Source organism: Mastigoproctus giganteus, chromosome 14, assembly GCF_048544385.1.
Source record: "Mastigoproctus giganteus isolate SK-2022 chromosome 14, ASM4854438v1, whole genome shotgun sequence".
Taxonomy (NCBI): domain Eukaryota; kingdom Metazoa; phylum Arthropoda; class Arachnida; order Uropygi; family Thelyphonidae; genus Mastigoproctus; species Mastigoproctus giganteus.
In genome coordinates, this window is record NC_143588.1 from 21,586,634 (window position 1) to 21,613,813 (window position 27,180).

At 35.7% G+C, this 27,180-nt stretch overlaps 1 protein-coding gene across 1 annotated transcript in view; it reads right to left on the minus strand.

Moving 5' to 3' along the window:
* Positions 1-1,498: 1,498 nt before the first annotated feature.
* The window catches only part of Gmer (GDP-L-fucose synthase-like protein), a 119,981-nt gene continuing 94,299 nt past the window's right edge, over positions 1,499-27,180 (minus strand). The window contains exons 7-9 of the mRNA XM_090388255.1: positions 18,182-18,261; positions 6,414-6,513; positions 1,499-1,554 (exon numbers count right to left, since the gene is read on the minus strand). Coding sequence (XP_090244381.1) covers positions 1,499-1,554; positions 6,414-6,513; positions 18,182-18,261 — 236 coding nt within the window. The remainder of the gene's footprint in view (positions 1,555-6,413; positions 6,514-18,181; positions 18,262-27,180) is intronic.

Genomic DNA, 27,180 nt, shown 5'->3' on the forward strand with positions numbered 1-27,180 from the left:
ATGAGACTGTCCAAATGAAATGCTCCAAACAAAGCCATTTATATTCACTGAAAGTTGTAATTTATTAAAGGTTAATTAATTGAAACACATCTAATGCAAAAAAAAAAAAAACTTCTAAACAAGTAATCAGTTACAGCAGAGCTTCCCAAACTTTCTTGGTTCATGACGCCCTTAGCGTCTCAGTAATTTTTTCACAGCACTCCTAGGCCAAAATAAATAGCTAACAGTTCCATTTATTAAGTAGTTAAGTCCAAACAATTTAAAAAGTAATGTTAAACTGCGAACTACCTCGAGCTAGTAGTTCACAGATTGTCTGAGATGCCAAGTATTGCCGTGTTTCTCACAAATTTAAAATATCCCGCGGCACCCCTGTGAGTTCGCTGCAGTGCCCTGGGATGCTGCAATGCACAGTTTGGGAATTGCCAAGTTACAGTGAATTTCATTTTCCAAATTATTGAAACTGGCCACATGAAGCGTGGTGGCCATAAAGCGAACACTTCCTCTCCCATTAGTGCCCACTTTAGAGAATTTTCACTGTAATTTCTGATGCAACCTTCAAAACAGATTGCAGATTTACATAGGTAGCACTGAAAGGGTTAAAGTACAATTTTCAAAAAATGATTTGACGTTTTACCTGTAATTAAATCATTTCAGGTGACACCAGGAGACAAAAAATAGTACCAATATACAGATTTTTATTGGAAGTATATATGAAATAATTTAATTTGTATATATATAATGAGTTTCAAGAATATCACAAAATACTTTTATTTTAACAGTAATCCTGGTTTCAAAATACAGAAAAAACATTGATCATTAAAATAACTAAAATTTATTTTCTTGAAAGTGTTAATGTTTCTTCTGACTTTGCAACTAATTAAATTTTAATTTTAAAAAAGTCACACAGTAGATTAAGTTGTACTCAAATTAAATTTAATGCATTTATATTTCAGGAATTGATTGTTATTCTCATCATCATAGTGACAATGTTACAATAGGCATTCACGAGGAATATATCAGCAAATCCTGAAAAAAATATATTACATTTACTCTGATTACAATGTTGTATTATTATTGTCTATCAAATTATTTCTTTGTAAAGTTATGTGTTTACTAATTCCTATGTGATTTCTTTAAGAATTAACATCAGAACAAGTTCAGTAAGAGTAATGCAAGAAGTGAAAAAACGCACAATTTAAAATAAATGCTCTAACCAAGATCTCTATCAAAAATAACAGATCAGTTTCGATAGATAAACCAATTTTTAAAATATATACAGATTTCTCATATAAATCAAACTGCTTTATCACAAAAAAAAAAAAAAAAAAAAAAACTCCAGAACTAGCCATTTTTATATTTGGCAGTCTGTTGAAATGCAATTATTTTACAGTAACAGTCATTCAAGTCACTAATAGTAGTATGGTATACAGAACTAATTAGGTTAGCATCACCAACCTTGAAAAGGAAAATAAGTGTATTATATTTGAATTAAAATAAATCACTTGCGTGCAATGTCATAATTTGCTACAAACCAATTCACAGTCTCCTTGATGGCTAGAGAGAGAGAGAGAGAAAAAAAAATTAATACTAAATTTTATTTTGAAATTCAAGAAATTAGAATGCAAAACTTCGAAATATTAAATTTTAGGTTTATTTTTTGAAGTTTTAATATTTATTATATACATGGTGAATTATAGAAACTAGCAATTCTGTGTACCAAAAAAAAAAAAAAAAAAAAAAAAAAAAAAAAAACGCATAAACATCCAATTCTGAATTGTTACAAAGCTCTGACAGTTTAAATTTTAAAAAATGGCTACAGACCTTGCAAAAAATAAATAAGCAGACACATACCTAGTAATATGTTTATTCATACTTATCTGCTTATTTATTTTTTTAACCATTCAAAACTCCATACCCATTCAGAATTGGACACATTACATGAATATTTACTTTTTAGTAGGCAGAACTGTGCATGTAAATTTGTTTCCATAAATTATAAACACCCTGTAAATCAAAACTTACCTTATGAACTGTATGCTAACATTTAGAAAGCATTATGAAATTAAAAAAGAACTCACAAAAGAATGACATATATATAAAAAGGCAGAATTCAAATATAACGCATTAGGGTAAGCAAAGATGTACCTTTATGGTATATTTGAATTCTGCCTTATTTAGCCTTTTAAAGGGGAGCTTAATTATTAATTTAGTCTGATCAATATTAGTTATTATTGGCCATAGCATGTAATAACTTAATGGTGCTATAATTTAAAGATAAACTGAGTTGATGATAATAAGCTCAGTTTATCTTTGAATTATAATCAGCACTGAGGATACTGATGGACTGTATTTCATGGTAGTGCTTCCTATGGCGTAGTAACAAAGATATTTTAGCATTAAATCAGCTCATACACCAACCATAAGAATAAGTATTTACTGTAACTAAAATATTTACAAATTAAAATAAAATAAATATTTACAAAAACTGCATTATATTAAATTAAATTATATACATGTGAAAAAACTGTGATAAAATCCTTGAGATAAAATACACTAAAATAAACCAGATTAAAAGCGATAAAAATCTCTGGAGCTTTCAGAAGCATTTTTCAGGTTAGTAACAAAGATATGGATGCAAAAATAATTTTTACATCATATTTTTCAATTACAATAAAGCTTCTGACACTGTTCCACATGAAAGACCATTATACAAATTGGAGAAGTGTGGCATTAGGGGCAAGTTACTGCTACGGATAAGGAGATGGTTGAGTAGCAGAATACAGATTGTTTATTAACTGTTTCCAATAAATAAGAGGGAAAAAAAAAAAGTTAATAAATCGAGCTTAATGTCTATGTTTGCAACAAAAGTTGACAGGGTGGCAAATGACAGGAATCATGGCATATTATTGGAACAGAAAAGATCTAGGTGTACAGTCTGATGAAGTTCTCTGAGCAGTGCTGACTAGTTATTGAACAGCTCATGGAGTTCCTGTCAATAAATATAAGAATGTTGCCAGCAGGGATAAAGTGATTATCCCATTGTAAAAGGGAATTGTTAGGCCATACTTTGTGAGTAGTGCATGCAGATGTACAAGTCCTCATTTTAGCAAGTATGTATGTGTTGGAACAGGTGTACAGAAGAGCAACATTAGTGAGGGGACACAAAAGGATACTCTCACCAAGAAAGATTTCAGTTTGGCAAATTGCAGTGCCTGGAATCTAGGCACTTCTGAGGAGACCTGATGATTTAAAAAAAAAAAATTATTACTGCACAGCTATTCTTTTGTTAAATTATTGGTTATGGTAGATATGATGGGAGGGAAGAACAATCTAACAGATACTACCTGATAAGTGTGTCCCGTGCATCAGAATGTTTGTAGATGCATGTAACCCATTTCAGTGTATTTAATATTATCGGGTTTATTTTATTCTCAAATAATTAAATATACTATAGGCTAAACTTTTTAAATACCTAGTATACAACTACAGCCACTCCCTAACTTATGTAAGGGTTGTGTTCTGCAGAACTCTACATAAGCTGGAATTTGTATGCAGCAATTGCAACTATGCGTGCTGAATTTGATTGAAGCAAAAAAAGAAATGTTTGACTAACATGTAAATAGAATAATTTATTCATTTTTTTTTTTTGTCTCATGTGCAGAAAAAATTACAAGTGTACAAAATTACAAAAATTTCAAAATTATAAAATTAAAAAAAGAGAGGAGACAGGCATAATGTCAGCAAGTTTTACCTTTCGAGCATCGTTGCCAGAATTAATTATCCATCTGATAAGCATGCTGCTGTGGAAGTTGAGGGCTGTGGAGATTTAGAAGGGGGTTTTTTGAACACATCACAAAATTTCTCTGCAGCTGCAGAATTGGCACTGGCGGCTTCACGCATACTTTAATGTTTTGGAAACCAGCACGATGCTTGAACCTATTAAACCACCCGTTGCTTGCCACGAACTTGGCTTGGGGTTTCGCTGTACTTATTCTCGATATCTTCATAAATACGTCTTGCTTTTGCTTGAATGGCCATTGGACTCAGGGGCACTTGCTTCTGAATTTATTTTCCATCCATATTATTAATAGCTTTTCCTTCTTTGATATAGCACCTGAACACTGTTTTGTGATCACTGTTGATCTTAATCTTGATCCTTTAACATGTTCTTTTATATGCGCACTGTCCATTAAAATAGTATTCACTGTTGAAGCAGCGAGAAATAATTCTGTGGAATAGACGACAAACTTTGTCCTGCTTTGTACTTCTTAATTAACCATCTTTATTTCTAAATCAATCTTGTTTCGTTTCCTAGCACTGCCAGCACTTGCACTTTCCGTTTGTCCATTTCCCTTCGCCATTGTAATAAGGAAATAGGAATGGAGAGCAGATTCTGAAAATTTATTTATGTGATTTATATGATTGAAGATTTCAGTGAAGGGGAACACATTTCACCATAATAATGTAAAAACCCACACAATTCCAGTCATCGGGATTATGACAAATGCAATAAGATCGAGTTTACTACCCGTTTATAATAGATTGGACTAACAGAAAAGCCCAATAAACTGGAAAGTGCAAATCGGTTTTACTGTTTTATGGTAGTGACCTCCAGAAATGTGTTTTAGAAAAATATCATGGTGATCAAAATTGATTCTTATAATAGAATATATGATAACAGTGAAAGGGTAGTGCAATTTCCTTTATAAAAAATGGCCTTTTAGAGAGATAAATAGCTTAGTTATATAGCAAAAATTCCAATCTCCAAGGTATTGACACGAATTACCAAATAACACGAACCCAATAACAATTTATTATTGGGTTACAATATTTTCACATTATGATATTTTCATGATATCTCCATTTATTCCTACAGGATGCAAGATACGTTTTCATTATTTTTTTAATTTTGTTGCACCGGCCGGCAAAAACCTACGTAAAGTCGAATTTCTATAAGTCGAGTATTACGTAAGCTGGGGAGTGCCTGTACTTGTCTGCTTCAACAGATCTTGCACAAAAGCTTTTCACGTAGCCAATCTTAATAATGAAATATTTACTCAAGTTATATTAGTCCAGAACATAAGACTTTATTATTTAACCGTTATTTATTTTTTTGTTGTTGTTAAAACTATGTTAGTAAATGCTTATCACTTGATGAGAATCAACCGAAAGAGCAAGCTGGCTTTAGGACAGGATTCTCAACTATGGATCACCTTCACGTAATATCACAGCTAATGGAGAAAGCAAATGAATATAAAACACCATTATGCCTGGCATTTGTGGATTATGAAAAGGCATTTGACTCCATACAGCATAAGGCAATGTTTCGGGCACTGGAAAGACAAGGCATAGATACTCCATATATTATGATTTTGAAGAAAATATATGAGAGTGCTACCTCCTTTATTAGACTAGACAAAGACACTAGCAAATTTAAAATCAAGAAAGAAGTTCGACAAGGAGACACAATATCTCCGAAGCTGTTTACTGCTGCCCTTGAGGAAGCTTTCAGAAGATTAGACTGGTCGCAGAAAGGAGTCAATGTGAACGGAGAGTACCTAAACCATTTACGATTTGCAGATGACACTGTGGTCATAAGCCATGATCCCAAAGAATTAGAGGAAAATCTTAATCAGTTATGCACAGTTAGTAAGGATTTTGGACTAAAGATGAATATGGCTAAAACAAAAGTAATGATGAACAAGTATGCCACGGAAGGGGAAATAATGATTGAAGGAGCAGTAATTGAAAAGGTGGAGTCATATACTTATCTGGGACAAGTTATTAACTGTAATAATGATAAATGGCTGGAAGTAAAGAGATGAATAAATTTTGGATGGATAGCATTCAAGAAATATAGTCACATACTGAAGAGCAATATCCCAGTTTGTCTGAAACGTAAAATAATGAACCAATGTGTACTCCCCACCATGACTTATGGAAGTGAAACTTGGGCACTCACCAAAAGAATGGAAGAGAAGCTGAGAACTACACAGCGAAGAATGGAACGAATTATATTGGGAATCAGACTGTTAGATAAGAAGAGAAACACATGGATTAGGCAGCAAACTCAAGTAAAGGACATTCTTATCAAAACTAAAGAACTAAAATGGTCTTGGGCAGGACACATAGCTCGAAGACATGATGACAGATGGACTAAGAAAATAACAGAATGGTACCCAAGAGGAGCTAGAAGAAAACCTGGAAGACAAAGGCAGAGATGGATAGATGAAATTCATGAGTTTTTGGGTAGTAAATGGATGGCCAGTGCTCAAAACAGAAGGAACTGGAAAGTTGCTGGAGAGGCCTTCATCCTGCAGTGGATTGAAAATGGCTGATGATGATGATGATCACAGCACAAAAGAAATAATCTTTACAATTAAAAGATGACAACTCATAATATCAATAGCTACCTTCTTTAAATGAAGTAAACTGAAAATCTGGCTTAAATTTTCGTAATTTTGAATTGCTGGCAGTCTTCTTATGTTGTCCGTTGGATTTTGTGCTATCAAACTGAAATTGTTATTTAAGGAATGCAATTTGCTTTATTGACTAGAAAACAAACTAAATATATAACAGTGACATCCAAGTTTTGATTTTCCCTTTAAATTTTAATTAGTAGTCAACATTAGTATGCCATATGTTAGCAGTCTAAAATCAATGTCATTCATTTTCCTAATTTAAGTTTCTCTTAAAGCATTACCTAAAATCTTATATCTTATCATATATTTAAGAAATTATTTATTAAATTTCTGTAACCTGTTTATAAAATTTTTAAAATTCAATCATTAAGCTCTTAAATGACTCCACTGATTCAGATGTGATGCAGATAAAAGAAATAAAGATGCTATTCATAAATGATTCAGTTGGAGGAAGCTCTTGCTTTTCTGTCAGTTGCTCATTCAGTGCATTGTGCTTTTCCTTTGGATGAGAGTTATTTTATTACTTTGTTTATTATTAGCTTCAGTATTATATAATTATTAGTATTAATTTGTTACTGTTCCAGAATTTCTGAAACAAAGTTTATATATATATATTATTTTATTGAAACATCTGCAGTATGATTTTGTTGTGGTAGTAGAAACATTAGCTGCCTAAAGAGAATGATGATAGTGTAATAATACCTATTATCTTACATTTCTGGCTAACTTCAAATTCATTAAATCCAACAATTGTGGAAATATAGACTTCCTGCCCCTCCCATTTCCTAGTGTTATAAAGTTTGTACATATTATGCTTCTTCTTATATACTTTGATATTTGTCAGAGTTTTCACTGATTTCTAAATGCAAGTTTGCTTCTATATACAGTGGTGGACAAAAAAACTGCACCACTTGTGAATTTTGCAAACAATGTTTTGTGCTGCATTGTGGGTTGCAGAAATGTTTGAAATGCATTTGTTAGATGGGATATATATCTCTGTGAATGAAATCCAATAAAAATACTGCACCTAATATACCTAACTGCCATAAATATCTTCCCAAAAGGTAAAATACATAATTAATGGAAATATGAGAAATCATGCAATGGCAAGCATGACAAGTTAATATAATAGTATTATGTACTGTAAATCAGCAAAATAAATCCTCAATATTTTTTTGTTTCTCCTCGAGCTGCAGTTACAGCTTTGCAATGATCTGGCATATTGTTAGCTGCGACTGACAAAAGAAACACTGAGGAGGATTCTCTCCCATAAGCAAAAACAGGCGAGTTGGATGCGAATGGCCGATGCAGAGCCTTGCTAGAATCACTTCTTGTCGCCTGCTTCTCCTGGAACTAGATGTCCACAGTTGTGGCTCTTTTTTTTATCTGCAGCAGTTTATTATTGGTTTGAGTTTTCCAAAGGAGAGACCATTGTTTCCTGCATGTTGTTTTAATGACAGATTTGTGATCGGTGTAAGGAACTTTTAGTTGTCTGGAAGATCCAGAGTCAGGATGTTTTGCAGCAGCAGCATCCGCATGTTCATTGCCTGAGATGCCAACATGACCAGGGATCCAGCAGAAGGTAACTTTCTGATTGACTGTATCATAGTGAAATAACTTAGATTGGATCTCTTTAAGAATGCATGAGAGGGAGAAAAAGTAGATTGGATGGCAGTGATTGCACTTAAGGAGTCTGTATATATCAAGGATTCCTTGATGTGGTACTTGTTTATATTATCTAGAGCCAGTTTTATTGCGAATAATTCTGCAGTATAGATACTGCATTCAGTAGAAAGAGACACAGCTACTGAGAAGGTGGAAGAAACTGCTGCAGCACCTACAGCTGTATCTGTTTTGGAGCCATCAGTATAGATATGTACTTTTCCTGCGTTTTCCAAGGAATGCGATTTATGGAGCTGTTGAAAATTTGTATTAGCCAGGGATGTCTTCCCCCATCTTAAAAAGAAATTGTCACAGAGAGGTACGAATTCAGTCCAGGGAGGTTCAGGAGTACCAAGGTCTTGGAAGACATTCTGAAAATTAATGTTCCAACTGATCATGAGCTCTTGCAGTCGAAGCCCTGCGGGACGATTCTCATTAGGTTTATTTTGATATAGCATGGTGTATTTAGGGTCGAACAAGTGCTGCCAGCTAGGATGTGATGAAATACTCTTAATCTTTAGTGCATAGTTACATAATAAGGATTTTCTCCTGAGGTGCAGTGGAGGTTCATTTGCCTCAATATACAGGCTGTGGATCGGAGATGTTCTGAAGGCTCCCACAGCTATCCTAAGGGTACTATGCTGTATGGTGTTCAGACGTAATAGGGAACTGTTCCTAGCGGAGTCATAGACAGGTGATCCATAATCTAAGCGTGATCTTATTAAAGCTCTATAGAGATTAAGAAGAGAGCTTCTGTCAGCACCCCAGGACATAGCGGAAACGGCTCTTAGGATGTTCAGTTTTGTAAGACACGTAGTTCGAAGGTAAGATATATGGGAAGCAAAATTAAGTTTATTATCTAAATGTAACCCCAACAGACAAAAATTGTTAGTGACAGGTATCAGGCTGTTTTTTAAAAATATTTCTGGATCTGGGTGGAGTTTTTGTTTTTTACAAAAGTGAATTGCAGTGGATTTTTTTTTTCTGCTAAAGAATAACCATTCTGCAGTGTCCATGATTCTATTTTAGCTATGGAAATTTGAAGTTGTCTTTCAATGGTGTTCATAGTTTGGGATTGACAGGAGATAATGAGGTCATTGGCAAACATGTACGATTCTACTGTATTTGGTACTTCCCGTGTCATATTTGTAATTCTTACTGCAAATAATGTTGGACTTAGAATGGAACCCTGCAGTACACCCTCCTCTTGTTCAAATGATTTGGATAAATTGTTCATATACCTTACCTGAAACGTTCTGTTGCATAGAAAGTTTTGTATAAATTGTGGTAACTGACCTCTCAAGCCAAAAGAATGGAGATCTTTTAGTACACCATATTGCCAGGTGGTATCTTTCTCAATATCGAGATTAATCATGACTAGATGTTCTCTCCTTATGAAGGCATTTCGGATGTTTGCCTCTGCTTTTATCATCACATCTAGCGTGGACCGGTTCTTTCGAAATCCATACTGGCTGCTGTTTAGTAAGTTGTTTGTTTCCAGGAACCATGTTAACTGCCTGTGAACCATTTTTTCCAGAACTTTTCCTAGACAACTAGTCAATGAAATTGGCCTGTAGTTATGTGGAAAGGTACAATCTTTTCCTGGCTTCGGGAAGGCTAGAACAATTAAGTGACGCCAGGAGAGTGGGTAGGTATTTTCTAAGAAAATACGGTTGTAATATTTTAACAATGTTCTTTTTGCTCTGTTGTCAAGCTGTTTTAACATTATATAATAGACCCCATCTGGCCCAGTAGCAACTACTGGGTGTTTTGTTGAGTACCCCTAGAAATTCTGTTAATGTGAATGGCTGGTTGTATGGATGTGAAACTGCCGTATTCGTTGAAAGGTTGGGTTAAAGGTGGATATTGCTGATATGCTGGCAAATGATTCCGCTAAGGCATTTGCTATTTCTCCCGGTGATGACAACTCTTTCCCTTCCCAATTTAGTATTGTAGTTGGTGACTGAACATATTTGCCATTGAACATTTGAATTTTCCTCCAAATGATTCTACTATCTGTGTCCTTATTTATACTTGAGGAAAAGCTAATCCAGGCTTCTTTCTTTGCATTTCTTCTTATTTTACGGAACTTGGCTTTCAGTCTTTTGAAGTTAATTAGGTTACTAGTTGTGGGGAATTTACGAAATAAATTCCAAGATCTGTTGTTTTCCTGTTTCGCATGCGTACAATCTTGGTTCCACCAATAGTTACTGTGTTTCCGTTTCCCCAGTAAAGATTTTGGTATTGCAATGGTAGCAACTAGTAATATTTGAGTAGTAATGTGTTCCGTGACATTTTCTATGGTTTGAGATTGTATTATTTTATCATCTAACTGAACATGAGAGGCATATTCACTCCAGTGTGCCCTACAGAATTTCCAAATGGAGCGACGTGGTGAAGGGGAGTTTGCTTGTGTTTGGAGTTTGCAGAGAATTGGCAGGTGATCACTGTTCAGTGGATTTTCAAGAACGGACCACTCCATAATAGTATATATGGAGGGAGAACAGATCGAGAGATCTATTGAACTCATGGATTCAATCGAAAAATGAATGTAGGTTGGCTCGCCAGTATTTAAAATGGTGAGTTGATAAGCATCAAGGCGCCTCCGTAGCCAGATGGGAAGGAGCAGCAGTGCATAGCACACGCTTCTTGATCAGACCAGGGTTCCAGCCCGTCACCACCAAATATGGAGGATGCGGAAAGGTCAGGAATGACCACCGCATATCCTGGAGCAATATGGCCTTAGTTGCTAATGCTCCTAAAAAAAAAAAAAAAAAAAAAAAAACCCGATAAGCATCAAGAAAGGATTCTATTAGCTTACCTCTCGTCAATTGTTGGAGATCACCACAACAAATGATGTGCACTGAAGTCTCCGAGCAAGCAGAACGGAGATGGTAGCTGGTCTATTAGATTTTCTAGGTCGTCTGAAGAGAATAAGAAATTAGGAGGGATATATATTGATGCTATTGTAAGAGTGATGCCAATTACAATACATACTGCCACTGCTTCAAAAGGGATCTGAAGAGCAATATGTTTCGATGGAACGTTGTTTCTAACAAGAATTGCCACTCCTCCACGGGCTGGCGACTCTATTCTCCTATCTCGTCTGAAGATGGTGTAATTTTTAATGGTGGGACACGCTCGTGCATTTAAGTAGGTTTCCTGTAGGGATATGCCTGCTAGATCACACCGGTCGATGAGATCATATAAATAGTCTTTTGTATTGCGAAAGCCTCTACAATTCCATTGGAGGAATCTTTCCATTAAGTGGTTTTGTTGTTTATTTTTGTTTCTGACTGCTTTTTAGTTGAAACTTGCTTGCATCGATCCGATTTCGCTTTATTTGGAAAGTAGGGACGTGTGACGTCCATCTCATCAGTCGCATGAAGTTCTAATATACCATCATCTAATTCACTGCGTTGGTCAACATCCAAGCCCGTTGAAACTGGTGGGTTCAGTACTTTAGTTTCTGCCACTTTTGGTTTTGCTGTTTGAGGCACGTCGATTGGAATGGTAATTGGGGGTGTTACTGGCTTGTTCAGCTTTTTGTTGTGAAGGGCACTGTTTGGAAGCAGAGAGAAAGGAACATGCCCAATCAGCGATGGATATATTTGGAGGAACTGTAACATCTGTTTGAATACCAACTGACTGAAATTGTTTAGCAGCAGTGGCATATGTGTGCTTTGGTTCAGTTTTGAGTATTTCTCTTCTTGCCTCTGAGTATGTGACTTTATTCTCGACTTTATATTTTTGGATTTTTTCCCCTTGTTTCCATAATTCGCATATTTTGGAAAAAGCAGGGTGATTACCTTTACAGTTTGGTCATTGAGAAGTAGCAGTGCATTCAGATTGATTATGATCCTTTGATCCACAATTTGGACATATTGCCTCACCTCTACATGCAGTTTGGGAGTGTTCGTATTTTTGGCACTTATAGCACCTGATTGTATTCGGGATATAAGGATGCACACGACAATGAAGATAGCCAGCTTTAACAGATGTTGGTAGGATAGGAGAGCTAAAAGTGAGGATTATACTCCTTGTGGGAACAAGGATACCATCTTTCTGAGTCAGGATTCTCCTTGCTTGGATTACCTTTTGTTCTCGAAGTTCTTGGACTATTTCCTCTTCTGATACATTTAATAAGTCCCATTCTGCAATTACCCCCTTCGAGGAGTTTAGGGTGGCACGAGGAGTGACTTTTATTGATTGTCCACCAAATGTAGTCAGCTTTAATAATTTTGCAGAATGTTGAGATTTACTAGTCTCTACAAGAATATCCCTGGACTGAAGTCGCCTTACCGTTTTCGGTGAACCTGCAGCAGACTCAATACATTTTTGTATAAGGAATGGCGATAACTTACTCAGAGGCTGCTCTGAGAGAAAGTGTAGAATGAGGAATGATGGTATCTCCTCTTGAGGGGTTGTTCTCAGCCTGTTGGGTTGAGAGAAGTCATTATCATTGTCATTTATACTGTCTTGTCTTGAGGTCAATGGCTCTAAAGGTGGATACATATTTTTATCCATCTTTGCTCCTTTCAGCCCTGGGAGAGTGGATTTCTTCTCCCAGGTTACCGGCCCCGCCACGGGGAGGCAGGAGCAGTGCCGCTAGAGTGACCAAGCGGTATAAAAGTTAGTACGTTAATTTAAGGAAAACAGAAGAAAGGTGTTTTTCCTTTCTTAAACTTGCTTACAATTTGTAAGACTAAGTTGCCTAATAATAGAAAAGTAACAAAACTTTTATAACTAAAACAAAACTATATCTTTGAGAAAACACTCTAGAAATTGCTTGATCACTATAACGCTTGGCACCCGGGGCCCTGATAATTGGTACCAAAACTGTTCCGTATTATGTGAAACCGAGCTGAGTGAGGTGTAATTATAGTGTTTTCAGTGTCTAACGGCACTGAAAACGGGTTTCCCCCCCATCTCCATGTTGCTTCCATTGTGGATGTGCCAGAGATTTAAAAGTGTATGGATTATGGAAGTGTGGTGATTTGTACCGTTGTTCTTCTGGCAATTTAGCCGCTGGACCTCTGCTGAGGCTCAACATTGCCCCACTTACGCCCCATGGAGGCAGACCAGGTACCCAGTAGTCTATAATTCACTCTGGCAGGTCCTGCAACCTAATTTCCTGAGATTTTCAGTGGCTAGGACCTAAAAAAAAAAAAAAAAAAAAAAAACGTTTTTACACATATGCGTGATATCTCTCAATTGTGTAGGGTGATGTCGCTTGAATAGGTAAAGGCCAAAAATATGGGCATAATTTAATTTGGATTCATTGAATTTGGTGTAATTATAATTATAATGGGTTTTTTTTATAATTATAATGGGTTTTAACTGTAATTATAATGGGTGTAATTATAATGGGTTTTAACTGAATGCTTACCAAAGAAATAGTCTATAAACAAATCTAAGTCTATAAAGAATTCATGCTTGATAGCCAATTAAAAGGATTTGAAATAAAAAATATTGCAAAAATTTTATTAAGAAAAAGGTAACATCATGAGAGATGAGCAAAATGCATTGTTTATTGAGGTATTTCCGTAATGAAGTCTGGTGAAGTCATTTCTTTTTCTTGGTGTACAAGTCTTCGTAGCATAAAATCTCATCTTGTAAAATTTGCCATATCTCGATGCTACGTTCAACATTCAGATCTCCTTTCATAATTGCCTCGCAGGCCATGTCAATCCCCCCGAAAAACTTTCTCCAATTCTTTTGTTGAAAATTCTTTTGGTGCCACTTTAGTGTTATCCACTTCAGAATTGTTTTCCTCTTCTTCGTATGTAGTTTGCAAATCAATTTCATGGAGAGTTGCATCATCTAAGTCATTTGCATGCAAGTCAACGTAGTCACGTACATTGGCAGTGTCCAAAGTTTCGATTCCCAAGTCTTTTCCGATCTTCACAGTGTCTTCGGCAATTGTCTGAGCTTGCGTTTCAAAACCAGTGAAATCATTTTCCAAAATGGGACAAAACATGTTGCCAAACAGAACACATGTCGTTGGCAACGATTTTTTAGCATTAGCATTAGTAGAGGCATTTGATGCAAGAAAGCAAGCTTATGCAGCATCAGCCAAAAAAAAAAAAAATAAAGTAAAATAAATAAATAAAAAATAACCAATTCCACTTCACCCCTCTGTTCGTTCGAAATACCTGTCCAGCTGAGCTTTAAACTTATTTAGGCTATCAACTTCCACGACAAGGGATGGAAGTCTGTTCCACCTACCAACCACCCGCTGGCTAAAGGCAAATTTCCGCACATCTATCCTACATCTGTCTTTCCTCAATTTGAATTTATGCCCTCTCAGGTGATTATTCTGAGCAAGAGGAAGAATCCCATCAGCATTGAGCATGCTCAAACCATTCAAGGCTTTGTACACCTCTATCAGATCACCTCGCTGGTGCCTAGTCTCCAGACACTGTAATTCGCAAAACTTAAGCCTTTCTTCGTAAGAGCACCCCTTTGTTCCATTCACTAATCTTGTTGCCCTTCTCTGTACTCGTTCCAGCAGCTCTACCTTCTTGAAATGAGGCCTCCAGGCCTGTATACAGTACTCTAGGTGTGGCCTGACCATTGCCTTATACAAGGGAATAATCACCTCCTTATCCCTGCTAGAAAAATTCCTATATATCATTGACAATACACCATGAGCTACTCTTGCAGCCCGTCTGCACTGCTCAGAGAACTTCACATCTGCCTGCACAACCACCCCCAGGTCCCTTTCATTCTCTACCACTGTCAGTGTAGTACCACAGAGTTGATACATTGCTCTGGGGTTGCTGTTTCCCATATGTAGTACTTTACATTTGTCAATGTTAAACTTCATTTGCCACCTCTCAGCCCATCTGCTCAACCTATCCAGATCCTGTTGCAGCAGCATAGTGTCAGTAGTGTCTTTGACAACTTGACAATTTCTAGCCAAGATGCAGATATATTTTCAATTGTATTTAAAGTGGTAAAAATAAATTGTGAAATGAAATGTTTGAAAAGCTATCATGTTGTCTTGTCAGGATAGAATTAAGAATACTGAGCACTGTTCATATTGCTGTTGACTGCCTGAGGGGATCTATTGGCACACGTGCATGTGAGCCGATAGAGTTGGCACCACAGCATATATGCACATGTACCTAGGCTATTGAATGAGTTTTAATATGTACAGTAAATTTTCGACTTAAACTTAATCAAAAACCGTGTTATAGTGAAACCCGTGCTGTTTGAGGACGTGCTAAGCGAGGTATTGCTGTATTCGGTTTTTAAATTGATCCAGCCAACTGTTGTTACATACATAATCATCGCATCCAAATTGTTTAGCAAATTTTTCCGCTTGAGCATTCAAGATTGGGCAGTCTATTGAAAATCCAGCACTTCTTTTTGTAGTGAACCATTGAAGCAATGCTTCATCAGCATTTGCAACCTCTCACTTTCTAATTTTTTTAAAATCGGCTATGTTCTTTTCCAGTGCCAATATGTAAACATGTTTATTCTTCTGCAATGTCAATACTGTTGAAGAGGACAAAGTAACTTTTAACACACTTCAACATTTTTTGCACCATGTTCTAATTCACGAATAATTTCGACTTTTTTGCATATTGAGAGACACTTTCTTTTGTTAGCAGACGTTTCCCAAGGAAAGGTTCATTTCTAACTGATTTTATTTAAAACGACAGTAAAATGATCCACATACAAAATTCTTAGAAGTACCGCAATGCATACAAAGTTCTTAGAAGTCCCGAAATAAATTTACTGTTCAGTGAATACAAGACAATCTGTAAATAGGGTAATGTGACAAGCAGAACGCTAATGCACTATTGTATAGCCCCTGTTCCCTAAAGGACAAGGTCATAAACCGGCTGCTAATCCGGTGAAATGCAGGTGGTCATAAAAGCTAAGGCGGCGTTTTCATTTTTGTATATTCCAGGAATTGGGTTTTTTTCAATTAAGAATGTTTGCATAGTTATCAAAATTTGTTCGATATATCCATGTAGTACATTCATTATAACAGTGAGTGATTGTATGGGAATATGGGTAAATTAAAATTATTATGGCTTTTTGCTCGTTAGAGCCCTGAACTCGTTATTTCCGTGCTCATTATACCAAGTCTGACTGTGTGTGTGTATATATATATATATATTAAGGGTAATATAAAGAACCATTAGAATAAGCAAATCAATCCAATAATAATACCATCAGGGACCTAAGAAAATGCAAAAAAAAAAAAAAAAAAAAAAATTATTATCGCTTTTTACTGACAATCTAGATGACTTCAACTGGGGCCAACCACCCAGAATGAAGGCAAAAAACGACAAGAGGTTCTCTGTTTCTGTGATGATCAATATATGTTAAGTAATTTAAATCTAAACCAAATATAAACCAGTATAGGCTGAATGTAAATCGAATATAAATAAATCGAAAGATGATAATAAAAGTTAATAAAAGTTAAGAAAATTTAGAAATATTAGAATCAAAGATAAGAAATATAAGTAAAATATAAAAGTAAGCATATATTAATCATCGTTGACCCGACAGAGAACGTAATTTAATGATTAAAATAAGATTAAATATATAATACATACTACATATTGACCGTATCTAGGACATAATGTAATAGTCGTCAAAATAATATGTGGTGCCCCCTATGTGATGGATACGGTAAAAATAAATAATTAAATTAACACAAAGAGAAACATGCGTTAATTTACCCGAGCCACAACTTATATCTTGTAATGTCTTTAAACTGTCCTACACTCTTTATTTTTATTTCTCCGAAATTATTAGGGCAATCTGAGGACGTAAGAGAAACTATTTCTTATCTATACTACTATTTTTCGCCTTTGTGGAGTTCAGGTTCTATTATTCCTACTCCTTTAGTTTTTCTTCTTACTATCTGCATGTTTCTCTATGCGTTAATTTAATTATTTATTTTTACCGTATCCATCACATAGGGGGCACCACATATTATTTTGACAACCATTACATTATGTCCTAGATACGGTCAATATGTAGTATGTATTATATATTTAATCTTATTTTAATCATTAAATTACGTTCTCTGTCGGGTCAACGATGATTAATATATGCTTACCTTTATATTTTACTTATATTACTTATCTTTGATTCTAACATTTCTAAATTTTCTTAACTTTTATTATCATCTTTCGATTTATTTATATTCGATTTACATTCGGCCTATACTGGTTTATATTTGGTTTAGATTTAAATTACTTAACATATATTGATCATCACAGAAACAGAGAACCTCTTGTCGTTTTTTGCCTTCATTCTGGGTGGTTGGCCCCAGTTGAAATCATCTAGATTGTCGGTAAAAAGCGATAATTTTTTTTTTTTTTTTTTTTGTGTTTTCTTAGGTCCCTGATGGTATTATTATTGGATTGATTTGCTTATTCTAATGGTTCTTTATATTACCCTTAATATTATAGACATTATGGGTGTATTGCATGATTGCTTGCAACTGCATTGACTCATAAATATTATTTACATATTAGTTACAGTTATTGTCGTTTTAACTTTCTTTCTTTACTTTTTTATCAATAATTATATATATATATATATATATATATACACACAGCATTTATTTATATATTTGTTTAATTATATATTAATTAAATCTGTGACCGAGTTAAGCCTACCCTTTGTTAACTGAACCAGTCTGGGAATGTTTGGCTCACACCCTGTAGACTAACGTCATTGAGTTTTTCAAAACACACACTATGCACATTGCTGGGAACATTATATGCAATCCTTCTTATTGTGTGTGTGTAAACATTACATATCATCACTTGCATGACAACTAGAGAACATGATCAGATGTTTTTTACAAATACAAACAAAATCTATGCTATTCTTTTGCATAGTAGTTATTAGGTACTTACTGAAATGATCTACCCTGCATTTCAGTGAACAATTTAACAGTTCATTCTGTTATGACTAATCTTTGTGCATAATGGTACTGCTGTCCACTGTAACACATCCATCTTTAAAAATATGAATGTATTATAAGCACTCTCCTTTCTATTATTATGTAAATATTGTAAATAAATGACATAAAAAGTAACTCTATTATCTTTAAAGGATACAATAATTTCGCCTGTGAAATTAAATGCCTCTGCTATAATATGTGCAGCTTCTTTTATACTCACTTCGTCTTTTTCATCAACTGTAAATGGGGGGGGGGGGAGAATTGGAAATTGTTCATTCAGTCATTTAAAATCTTTTAAACTATTGTACATGTTTAAATTAAAAATATAATTATATATCTAAAAGTAATCTGGTATAAAAATATGAGAAAAGTTCTTAATATCATTCATTCATATCATATACAGGGTGTTTCAAAAGTGATGGTCAATAATTTAAAGGTGAACTGTACAGACCACAACATGCAAAAATAGCCTAGTAAACATGAATCCTTAAGTGAATCATTTTCGAGATATTGCACATTTCTAGTTGGGATCCACCACTGACTTGTTTGTTTAGGTTATACTCATTATCTCGATTTCCCCTCTTTCAATGCTCTGAGACGTAGCAGACATACTAGTACTTGTCAAAGGATAGTCAACATGGAACGAAGAGTATGTGGACATGCACTTCATGTATGGTAAGGCCAATAGCAATGCACTCGAGACTGCACGTTTATACCAAGAAGCATTTCCCTGCTGAAGGCAGCCCAAGAGGCACACAATCATTAGGGCACATCAATGCCCTAGGGAACATGGGCGCTTCGCACATGGAATACAAGCAGTTAGGCCCAGAAGCATGACACCTGATGTTGAGGAAAGAGTGTTAGAAAGAACATCCTGTAACATGTAACATCTGTAAAATCCTGTGGTGTTGAAACCAAAAATTAAAAATGTATTATCTTATGTTTAATAAAACCACCCTTAGCAAAGTATTCACAGCTTTTTGCTAAACTAGTGCTCCCATAGCCAGTGGCGGATCTTAACAGAAAATGTGCATTATCTCAAACAGTTCATTTGCGGCCCAATGTTCACTGGGACTTTCTTGCTTATTTTAGTTTGCTTTTCGCCTTTAAATTATTGACCATTATTTTTGAAACGCCCTGTATACTATGTTAATGGACAGTAGAAATCTGCCAACTTTTAGAAATTTAACCTAGGAAGACTTTTAAGAGATTTGGTGTTAGCTGAAACACTCTGGAACTTCATTCTGGCATGTCCAAACAGCATTCTCAGCCCTTTCTTGCAAATTAATCATACACATGCTGCAAAAGGTAAATTATGCATATTACCACAAAATGCAATAACTGTATTTTAAAGTTCTCTTCAATTACACAGCATTGGCTCATAAAAATCTCTATATTCCACAATCTGGTTGAATTTGACTATACTGCATCATGCTAACTTTTGCAATTCAACTATATTACTCAGTCACATCATTCAACAAATTTGAAGTAAACTAACATTTTACATACAAATTGTTTTAAAAAACTTCACATTTAAAGTAACCTAACTTCCTTTTAGCAATAAACTACAATACATGACAGAACAGACTATTTGATAACTAGTAACAACAGTGAGCTTAACTTCAACCAACTTGGTAACGCTACTTATGAGCAACACTACTGAGAAATATTAAGAGTGAAATATTTATTAAAAAATAAAGTCTGTAAAAATACCTGCCATAACTTATGATATACAAAGTAAAGAAAATAAAATATAAAAAATTTAATTATTTTATTTTATTTTTTGTTTTGATCTTAACGCTTGATGTTTTGTGTTTTAAGCACTTAATACGGTGAGTAATATACTTTTCGCACTGTCATATATGCATGCACACCGTGGGATTTCTGACTATTACAACAACAGGGAAACATCAGCATTAGCATTAGTTGAGGCATATGATGCAAGAAGAACAGTGTCCATTTATTACCATTCTCTGCTGTCTTCCACCCAACCATCCCTTTATCCATTGCAGCAACTTGCCCTTAATGCCATACTGCTCCAATTTGTAAAGCGGTCTTCCATGTGAAAAAGTATCAAAAGCTTTCTGGAAATCCAAGTATATGATATCAAAATTATTTTTTGCACCCAGTTCCTTTGTGACCACATCGTAGTATCCAATCAAATTGGTCAGACAAGACTTCCCCTTAATAAACCCATGCTGTGTCTGAACTATTACTGGTGATCCTGCAATATTTCTTTAACCGGTGACTCCATTATTTTCCCCATACAGAACAGAAGTTAAACTAATGCAAAATAATCATTCAGTTTGTCAGCCATCTGAGCAGGATCATCAACAGTCAAACCACCAACATCAAGTGGACCAATCTGATTCATCGCCTTCCTTCTAGAGTTTACATTAGTAAAGAAATGTGCATTACATAGCATGTTTTTAAATTCTTGAAAATAACACTTGATTTTCACTTCTGATATTGTTTATAATTGAAATAACCACACGCTTATCACATTAACCCACGATCGTTATAAGCCTAGCCTGCACTTATTTCACAGTCAAGTAGAATACCAATAATGAGTAACGAATGGTAAGGCTTTACATGATAAAGAACACTTCAACCGAAATATAAAAAACACTTTTTCCACATATCAAGACGAAGAATTTTTTATTCCAAGGTAAGTGCTAAGGCTGTTCAAGAGAAGAATGCTGCATATTGTAATTGGCTTGTTTCTAATTCTTCAGCTTCATTTTCTGCCTACACCAAAGCTTGCAACAATTGTAAAGCAGTTATTAATCAGTCCAAACTGGGGTTTGAACAGGCTAAGAGTAGAAAACTTGCTTCTTGCCCTAATGGTAGCCAAGCATTCTGGTCTCTTGCCAAAGCTATTGGCTGCAACCTTTGCCCATCTCTGCTCCCACCTCTGTCCAAAACAGATGGTTCTGTTGTCACTTCAGCAAAGGATAAAGCTGACCTGCTAGCATCCCATTTTTCTTCCAACTCATGTATTAATGATCTTGGTAAAACACCTCCCTCTATTCCCAGCATGCCCCATTCAATGCCTCCTGTGCTCTTCCGTTAAAAGGATGTCAGAAGGATTTTGACGAACTTGATGCTAAGAAAGCTCCAGGTTCTGATGGTATTTCTCCACTTGTTCTCAAAATCTGTGCTCCCGAACTTACTCCTATTCTTTTGCCGCCTTTCTCACTTTCTTATTCCAAAGGTGTTTTTCCTTCTGCTTGGAAATTTGCTCATATCCAGCCAGTTCCTAAAAAGGGCGACAAATCCCTCCCATCCAATTACTTCTACCCTTCCAAAGTAATGGAGAAATCCATTAACTGCTAACTCTTAAACTACCTAGAAACCTTCCGTCTGATCAGCGATCGCCAGTATGGATTCCATCAGTGTCAATCCACTGGTGGGTGATATTCTGGCTTATGTTACCCATTTATGGACTATTTCAATGAAAAGGTTCGGTGAAACACAAGTAGTTGCTCTTGATATTGCAAAGGCTTTTGATGTTTGGCATAAATGTCTTCTAAACAAACTTTCATCTTATGGTTTGCAATCTGTTTTTTGTAATTGGTTATCCAGTTATCTCTCTGATCACTCATGAGGGTGATGGTAGATGGCTCTCTATTTTCTAACTTCTCCACTAATGCCAGTGTTGCCCAAGGTTCAGTTCTTCCCCCTACTCTTTTCCTCTTGTATATTAATGATCTTCTTCCATTGACTGGAAATCCTATCCACAGTTTTGCCGATGATAACACATTGCATTCCACTTTCCATTTTGAGAAATCTTGCCCTGCTCAATCAGCTTCAACTTCTTGAAAATCTGCTACCAATTCCTTAAATGCAGATCTTCAGGTAATTCTCCAGTGGGGCAGAGACAACTTAGATGATTTCAATCCTTCCAAAACTCAATCTTGTCTTATATCTCGCAAAAAGGATTCTTCTGCTCCTATGCTTATCTTTGGTGACACTCCGATTTCTAGGCAAAATGATATATCTCTTTTGGGGATTACCCTGACTTCTAACCTCTCTTGGCACAAGCATGTTAAAATATTGCTTCCTCTGCATCTAAAAAACTTGGTTTTCTCTTTTGCTCTTGGCGTTACTTTTCTTCCAAACAGCTGCTCACTCTGTATAAATCGCAAATCCACCCTACCATGGAATATTGTTCCCACATCTGGGGTGGTGCCCCCAAAACCTCCCTCAGGCGTCTTGATTCCATTCAAAAGAGGGCAGTTAGGTTAATTAATGATTCATCTCTAACAGAGTCTCTCCACTTGCTGTCTCATAGACGTACTGTTTCTGCTGTATGCCTCTTCTACAGATTTTTCCATGGGCACTGTTCTTCTGAATTGGCTTCTATAATTCCTGCTCTCACTTTCAAAACAGTCCGAACACGTACCATCACCAGCCAACATCCATTTACTGTCCAACTTCAAACTCACAGAACCAACTTTTCATCTTCCTCGTTTATTCATTCAACTGCTGTTTTATGGAAAAACCTTCCTTCATACGTATTTCATGAAAACTACAGTCTACAGAAGTTCAAGTCCAATATCAACAAATATCTTCTTTCATCTTCTCAACCTCCAACCCAAGCACAGTACTAAGTACTATAAGTTCTAATACCTCTCGTGTTTGGGGTTTGCATAAAAAAAAAAAAAAAAAAAAAGGTGACTTTTTACTAATGTAAAGAAGAGTGCTGCTTTTACCCAGAATTAAACATGCATGGTGTGAACTGCTTAAAGTTGGCTTTTAAGTGCATATTGTTATAGTCGCTAGGTCCATAATTAAAAAAAAAATAATAATAATAAATAAAAAACATTATTGAAAAATAATGCAGATTTCACCAAAAAATCTGAAGAAAATAAAATTATCAAAAAAACTAAATCAGAAGAGTTCCTAACCTCTGACTTTTGGAAAGCTGGATATTTTGTAATTTTTATCAGAAAAAAAAGCAGGTATTTTGTAAAATACCTGCTACAAATTGAATTTTTCCTGACATTATACAATTTTTTTTTTTATACCAGTTAACACAACATTTTTTAAAGTAAATATGTTCATAACTGACAAGTTTTTTAAACTAATTCAAGTTTAAAATTTTTTATAAATTTATAATGTGGCTGCACATCATTGCTGAGTTTCTTTAATTTTTTCTAGTTAACAATCATATTACCTTAACTCACTTTACCTTTAAAATTTATTACACATAAAAAAAAAAAAAAAACTGCAAAACAATGTTCCTAAAGACAAACAATCCTACTGCAATATTTAGCATTTTATAATGCAGCAGCATATGAACACTTCATGTAAATATCACAGCAGCATTAGAAGTCACTTGTCATTAATAGGAGCTTTCAGACTAAGGAGCTTTTCATAGACTACAGGAGCTTTTCATAGGGAGAATAGTGACTCGAGGTCAATCACTCTTCTATTAGCAGTAGCACAAGCTGTAGAGACATCATTAATGACCCTATGGTGCCAATTTCTGTTTGTATTTTCTACCATTCAGTGTTTTTTTTTTTTAACAACTAATGCAACAGTGGTGTCAAACAAATAACATTCATTTGAAATGACTCAGAACTGTTCTTTCTAGTTTTATTGCCCAGTAATAATAAAATTTGTATGGTATACAAAGTATCAACGATTGCCAACTTAATCTGTGATGCAATCTACTTTTTTCCTTCAAAATGTGCTGCAATCTACCCTCTCAAGAATTTCATTGCACATGGTTAAAAACGTTTATCAACACATATTGAAAAATGTTTATAAATTTTAAAATTAAATAATTCAGAATTCTTATTTTAAATTCATATGTATTTAAATTTTTAATTTATGTGAAGCTTGTGTCTTCAAGTCATCCGCTAAGCTTTCAAAATCGGGGATATACTGTGATAAGACCAACTGTAAATAATCTTCTGTATGCAAGTCTGTAAGAGTATAGCGATTCATAGTCTTTGTTTGTTTCAAACACAAAAAAGGCCGATTCACATAGATATGTGGAACCAAAACAGGAATTTAAAAGTACACTACATTTTTTTTTACATTTGGGTACTTTTCTCGGCAAACATATTTCCAAAAGTCTTTTTCTGATGATCTGGCTTTTAGGAAGATATTGTTTTGCAATGTAATGGTTTCATTGTCAAGTAATATTTTCTCCGTGTAAAAAACCGCAGCGATTTTTTCTGCAATTTGTTTCGTATCTAAGTCGACATTAAATGGATAAGAAATATATTGAACAATGTCAATTGTTTTAAAATTGCTGAATCTGGTTTCGAAATCATCCACAACTTTCTCAATTTCAGAAACATATTTCTCACTATTAAATTCAAAACAGGATATTTTTGCAAATGATCTTGTTGATATTGCAAACAGGATATTGTAAATGATATTTGCAAATGACCGAATTTTTTTTCTTTGAGATCCTTAGCCTTTGCCAAAAATTGATATTTATACACAGAAATACTACTAATCAATATCACCCACATTTTTTATTTTTTCCTTGTAATTCCAAATCCGTATCACAGTATTTTGAGATAATTGCAGAAAAGTGCTCTTTTCATTTCATTTTTGTTCTTAAAATTTTCAAAAAGAGAATCTGTTATTTCTAAAAATGCGTCTTTGGTGAATTGACTATCAGAAAATGGTTTGCATTTTTTTTGAAAGAAGGTGACTCACTTTAAATGATGCTACAGTTACTGCTGTAGATTGTAAGTTAGGTGTCACGAAAAAATTTTGTTTTGCAAATAATCTGGATTTAAGTTCTTTTAATTTTTTTTTTTTCTAAGGACACTATTAGGCGGAAAATCCAATTGGTATTTACTATGGGGTGCGTTGAAATTCCTTTCTAAATTTCCATTTCTGGATATAGACAGAGAAGCATTGCAAATCAAACAACATGTTTCTTTTATCATTACAAAAAAGTATTCTAGTTCCCACTCTTGATGAAATGGATACATTTTACTCTTTTTCATGATATTCATTTTAAAACGAAGGGTATTAAATTAATGTATAAGCACTGTCCAGTTATTAATATTAGAATGGAATCTTTAATTGCAGCATGATATACATACAATTAGTCCCGTCATGGCATGGTGGTGCCAGGGGTTTACAAAACATATTTACAAGAGATACACATGAGAAAAACATATAAGTTACCTCAGATTATTGAAAGGCAACAAAGCACAGTTTTACATTTTCAGTTTGACGAGGATTCCCTTTCTGTATTTTTTTATTGTTGACCACTTCTTGGAGGTCCCCGTCGATGGCTGGCAGTGAGGGCAGCATTTGCTTTGGCAGGAATCTGCAGGTTAGTACTAGCCGGTTACAGTTTGCTAGCAGCTGTGTTGAAGACTGGAGATAAGGGGAGGAACGTGTCAAGAGCAGTGATCCCAGAAGTTCAGCTCTGTAATTTTACCAGTGGCCATCTTGATGGTGAACAGCAGCCTTCTTTCTCCGATGTAAGATCAGAGCCTGCATAGTTAGCAGAAGGGCTTCTGCTAACTACGCAGGCTCCACCTTTACCCAGCTCTCAGACCAACACAGTTAGCAGAAGGGGTTCTGCTAACTGCGTTGATCTGAGAGCTGGGGAAAGGTGGAGTTTGCTGTTGGCCCATTTTATAAGCCAGAATTCGGTAGAGAATATCCTTTTAATGTTGGATCCGGCAACCGAGGCCCATATCTCTGAAGTATACAGTATTGTTGGGTAAAGGATTGATACAATGTATCTTTTTACCAGTTGTGGGTCGGTGGTGTGGAGCAGCGACCCAGTGTAGTGAATTCAGCCTCGACTGTATGAGGTTTACATGATCGTTGAAAGATAGTTTGGAGTTAAAAACAACCCCCAGATCTTTGTGCATTTGAACACTTGGAACTGAGGAGCCGTTAAGCACAGGCGGCTCCAACGTTGTTGGGCTGCTCTTTAGCGAATAAATTATTTGTGGTGATTTTAGAGGGTTAATTTGGAGGATGAAAGTATTGAGGTAGTCAGCCATGTCCTGCAGTTTGCTAGTGATTTGCTGAGTGGTTTCGGCTGCCGAGTTGGATGGCGATATCCTAGTAAAGAGCTTGACATCGTCAGCATATGTGATCCAATTGCACTTGTTGGTCACAAACAGCACCATGATTGCTGAGAAGAGAATGCCAGACAGGACCCCCCCCCCTTGAGGCACAGCGGCAGTTATGTGATGTGTGAAGGTCTTTGTTTCAATCTTTAGAACAAGGGTCCTCTTGGATAGGAGAGATTCTAGGAACCAGAGAACATCGCCACGAAAATTGAAGTAGTTTTCTAAGAGATGTAGGAGATTAGGTATATAGATGGCATCAAATGCGGAATGGATGTCAAGATATATAACTGGCAATTCCTGTCTTTGCTCAAACGCTTCTAAGATGTGCAGAGTGGTTGTTGCAAGGTTAGTTATAGTTGACCTTCCTGATATCCCATAGTGTATTTGCTGACGACTGTCACAGAGAATTTGATGGGTGACAGACGGTAGCAGTGCTTTCTCCAGAATTTTTAGCAATACAGAGGCACAAGCGATGGGCCTATATTGGCTTGGGAGCGTCGATTGTTGGTGCTTAGGAAGGGGCCGGACAGAGTACCTGTTCCACTGGGGTGGAAAGAAATGAACTTCGAGGCATCTGTTGTATACGTTGAGGAGTGAATCGATGATGAAGACGCTTAAGCACTTGATTATGAACTGGGGGATGCCATCGTCACCGGTAGTTGCTGTGAGAGGGAGAGTATTAATGGCCTGCATCAGTTGCTGCTTGGAAATTCAGATCGTAGCGAGACTATCAGTGGGATGAGAGTGGCAAAGTAGGTAGAGCTGGAGGTTGATTAGAAAATCTGGCAACGTAGTTGAGCCAGTCAACTGTGTCGATGTTGCCTGAAGAACTAGTCTTTGTTCTGTAGAATGGTTCCCCCCCCTTTTTAGGGTTCTTTCGAGGTGCTTCTTAATTGCAGCTGATTTGTTTATGTTGAATTCGGCCCTGGCTTTGGAGAATGAAATGCGGTCTTGGACATCGCTGGAAGCTTTCTATTTGACGTGTAGTGATTGTTTGTGGTGGAGACTTTGGTTGAGCTGGGGAGTCCACCACGCACTGGAGCGCAGAGTAATGGTGACTGTTTTGGTAGCAGTGTGAAGGGCTATA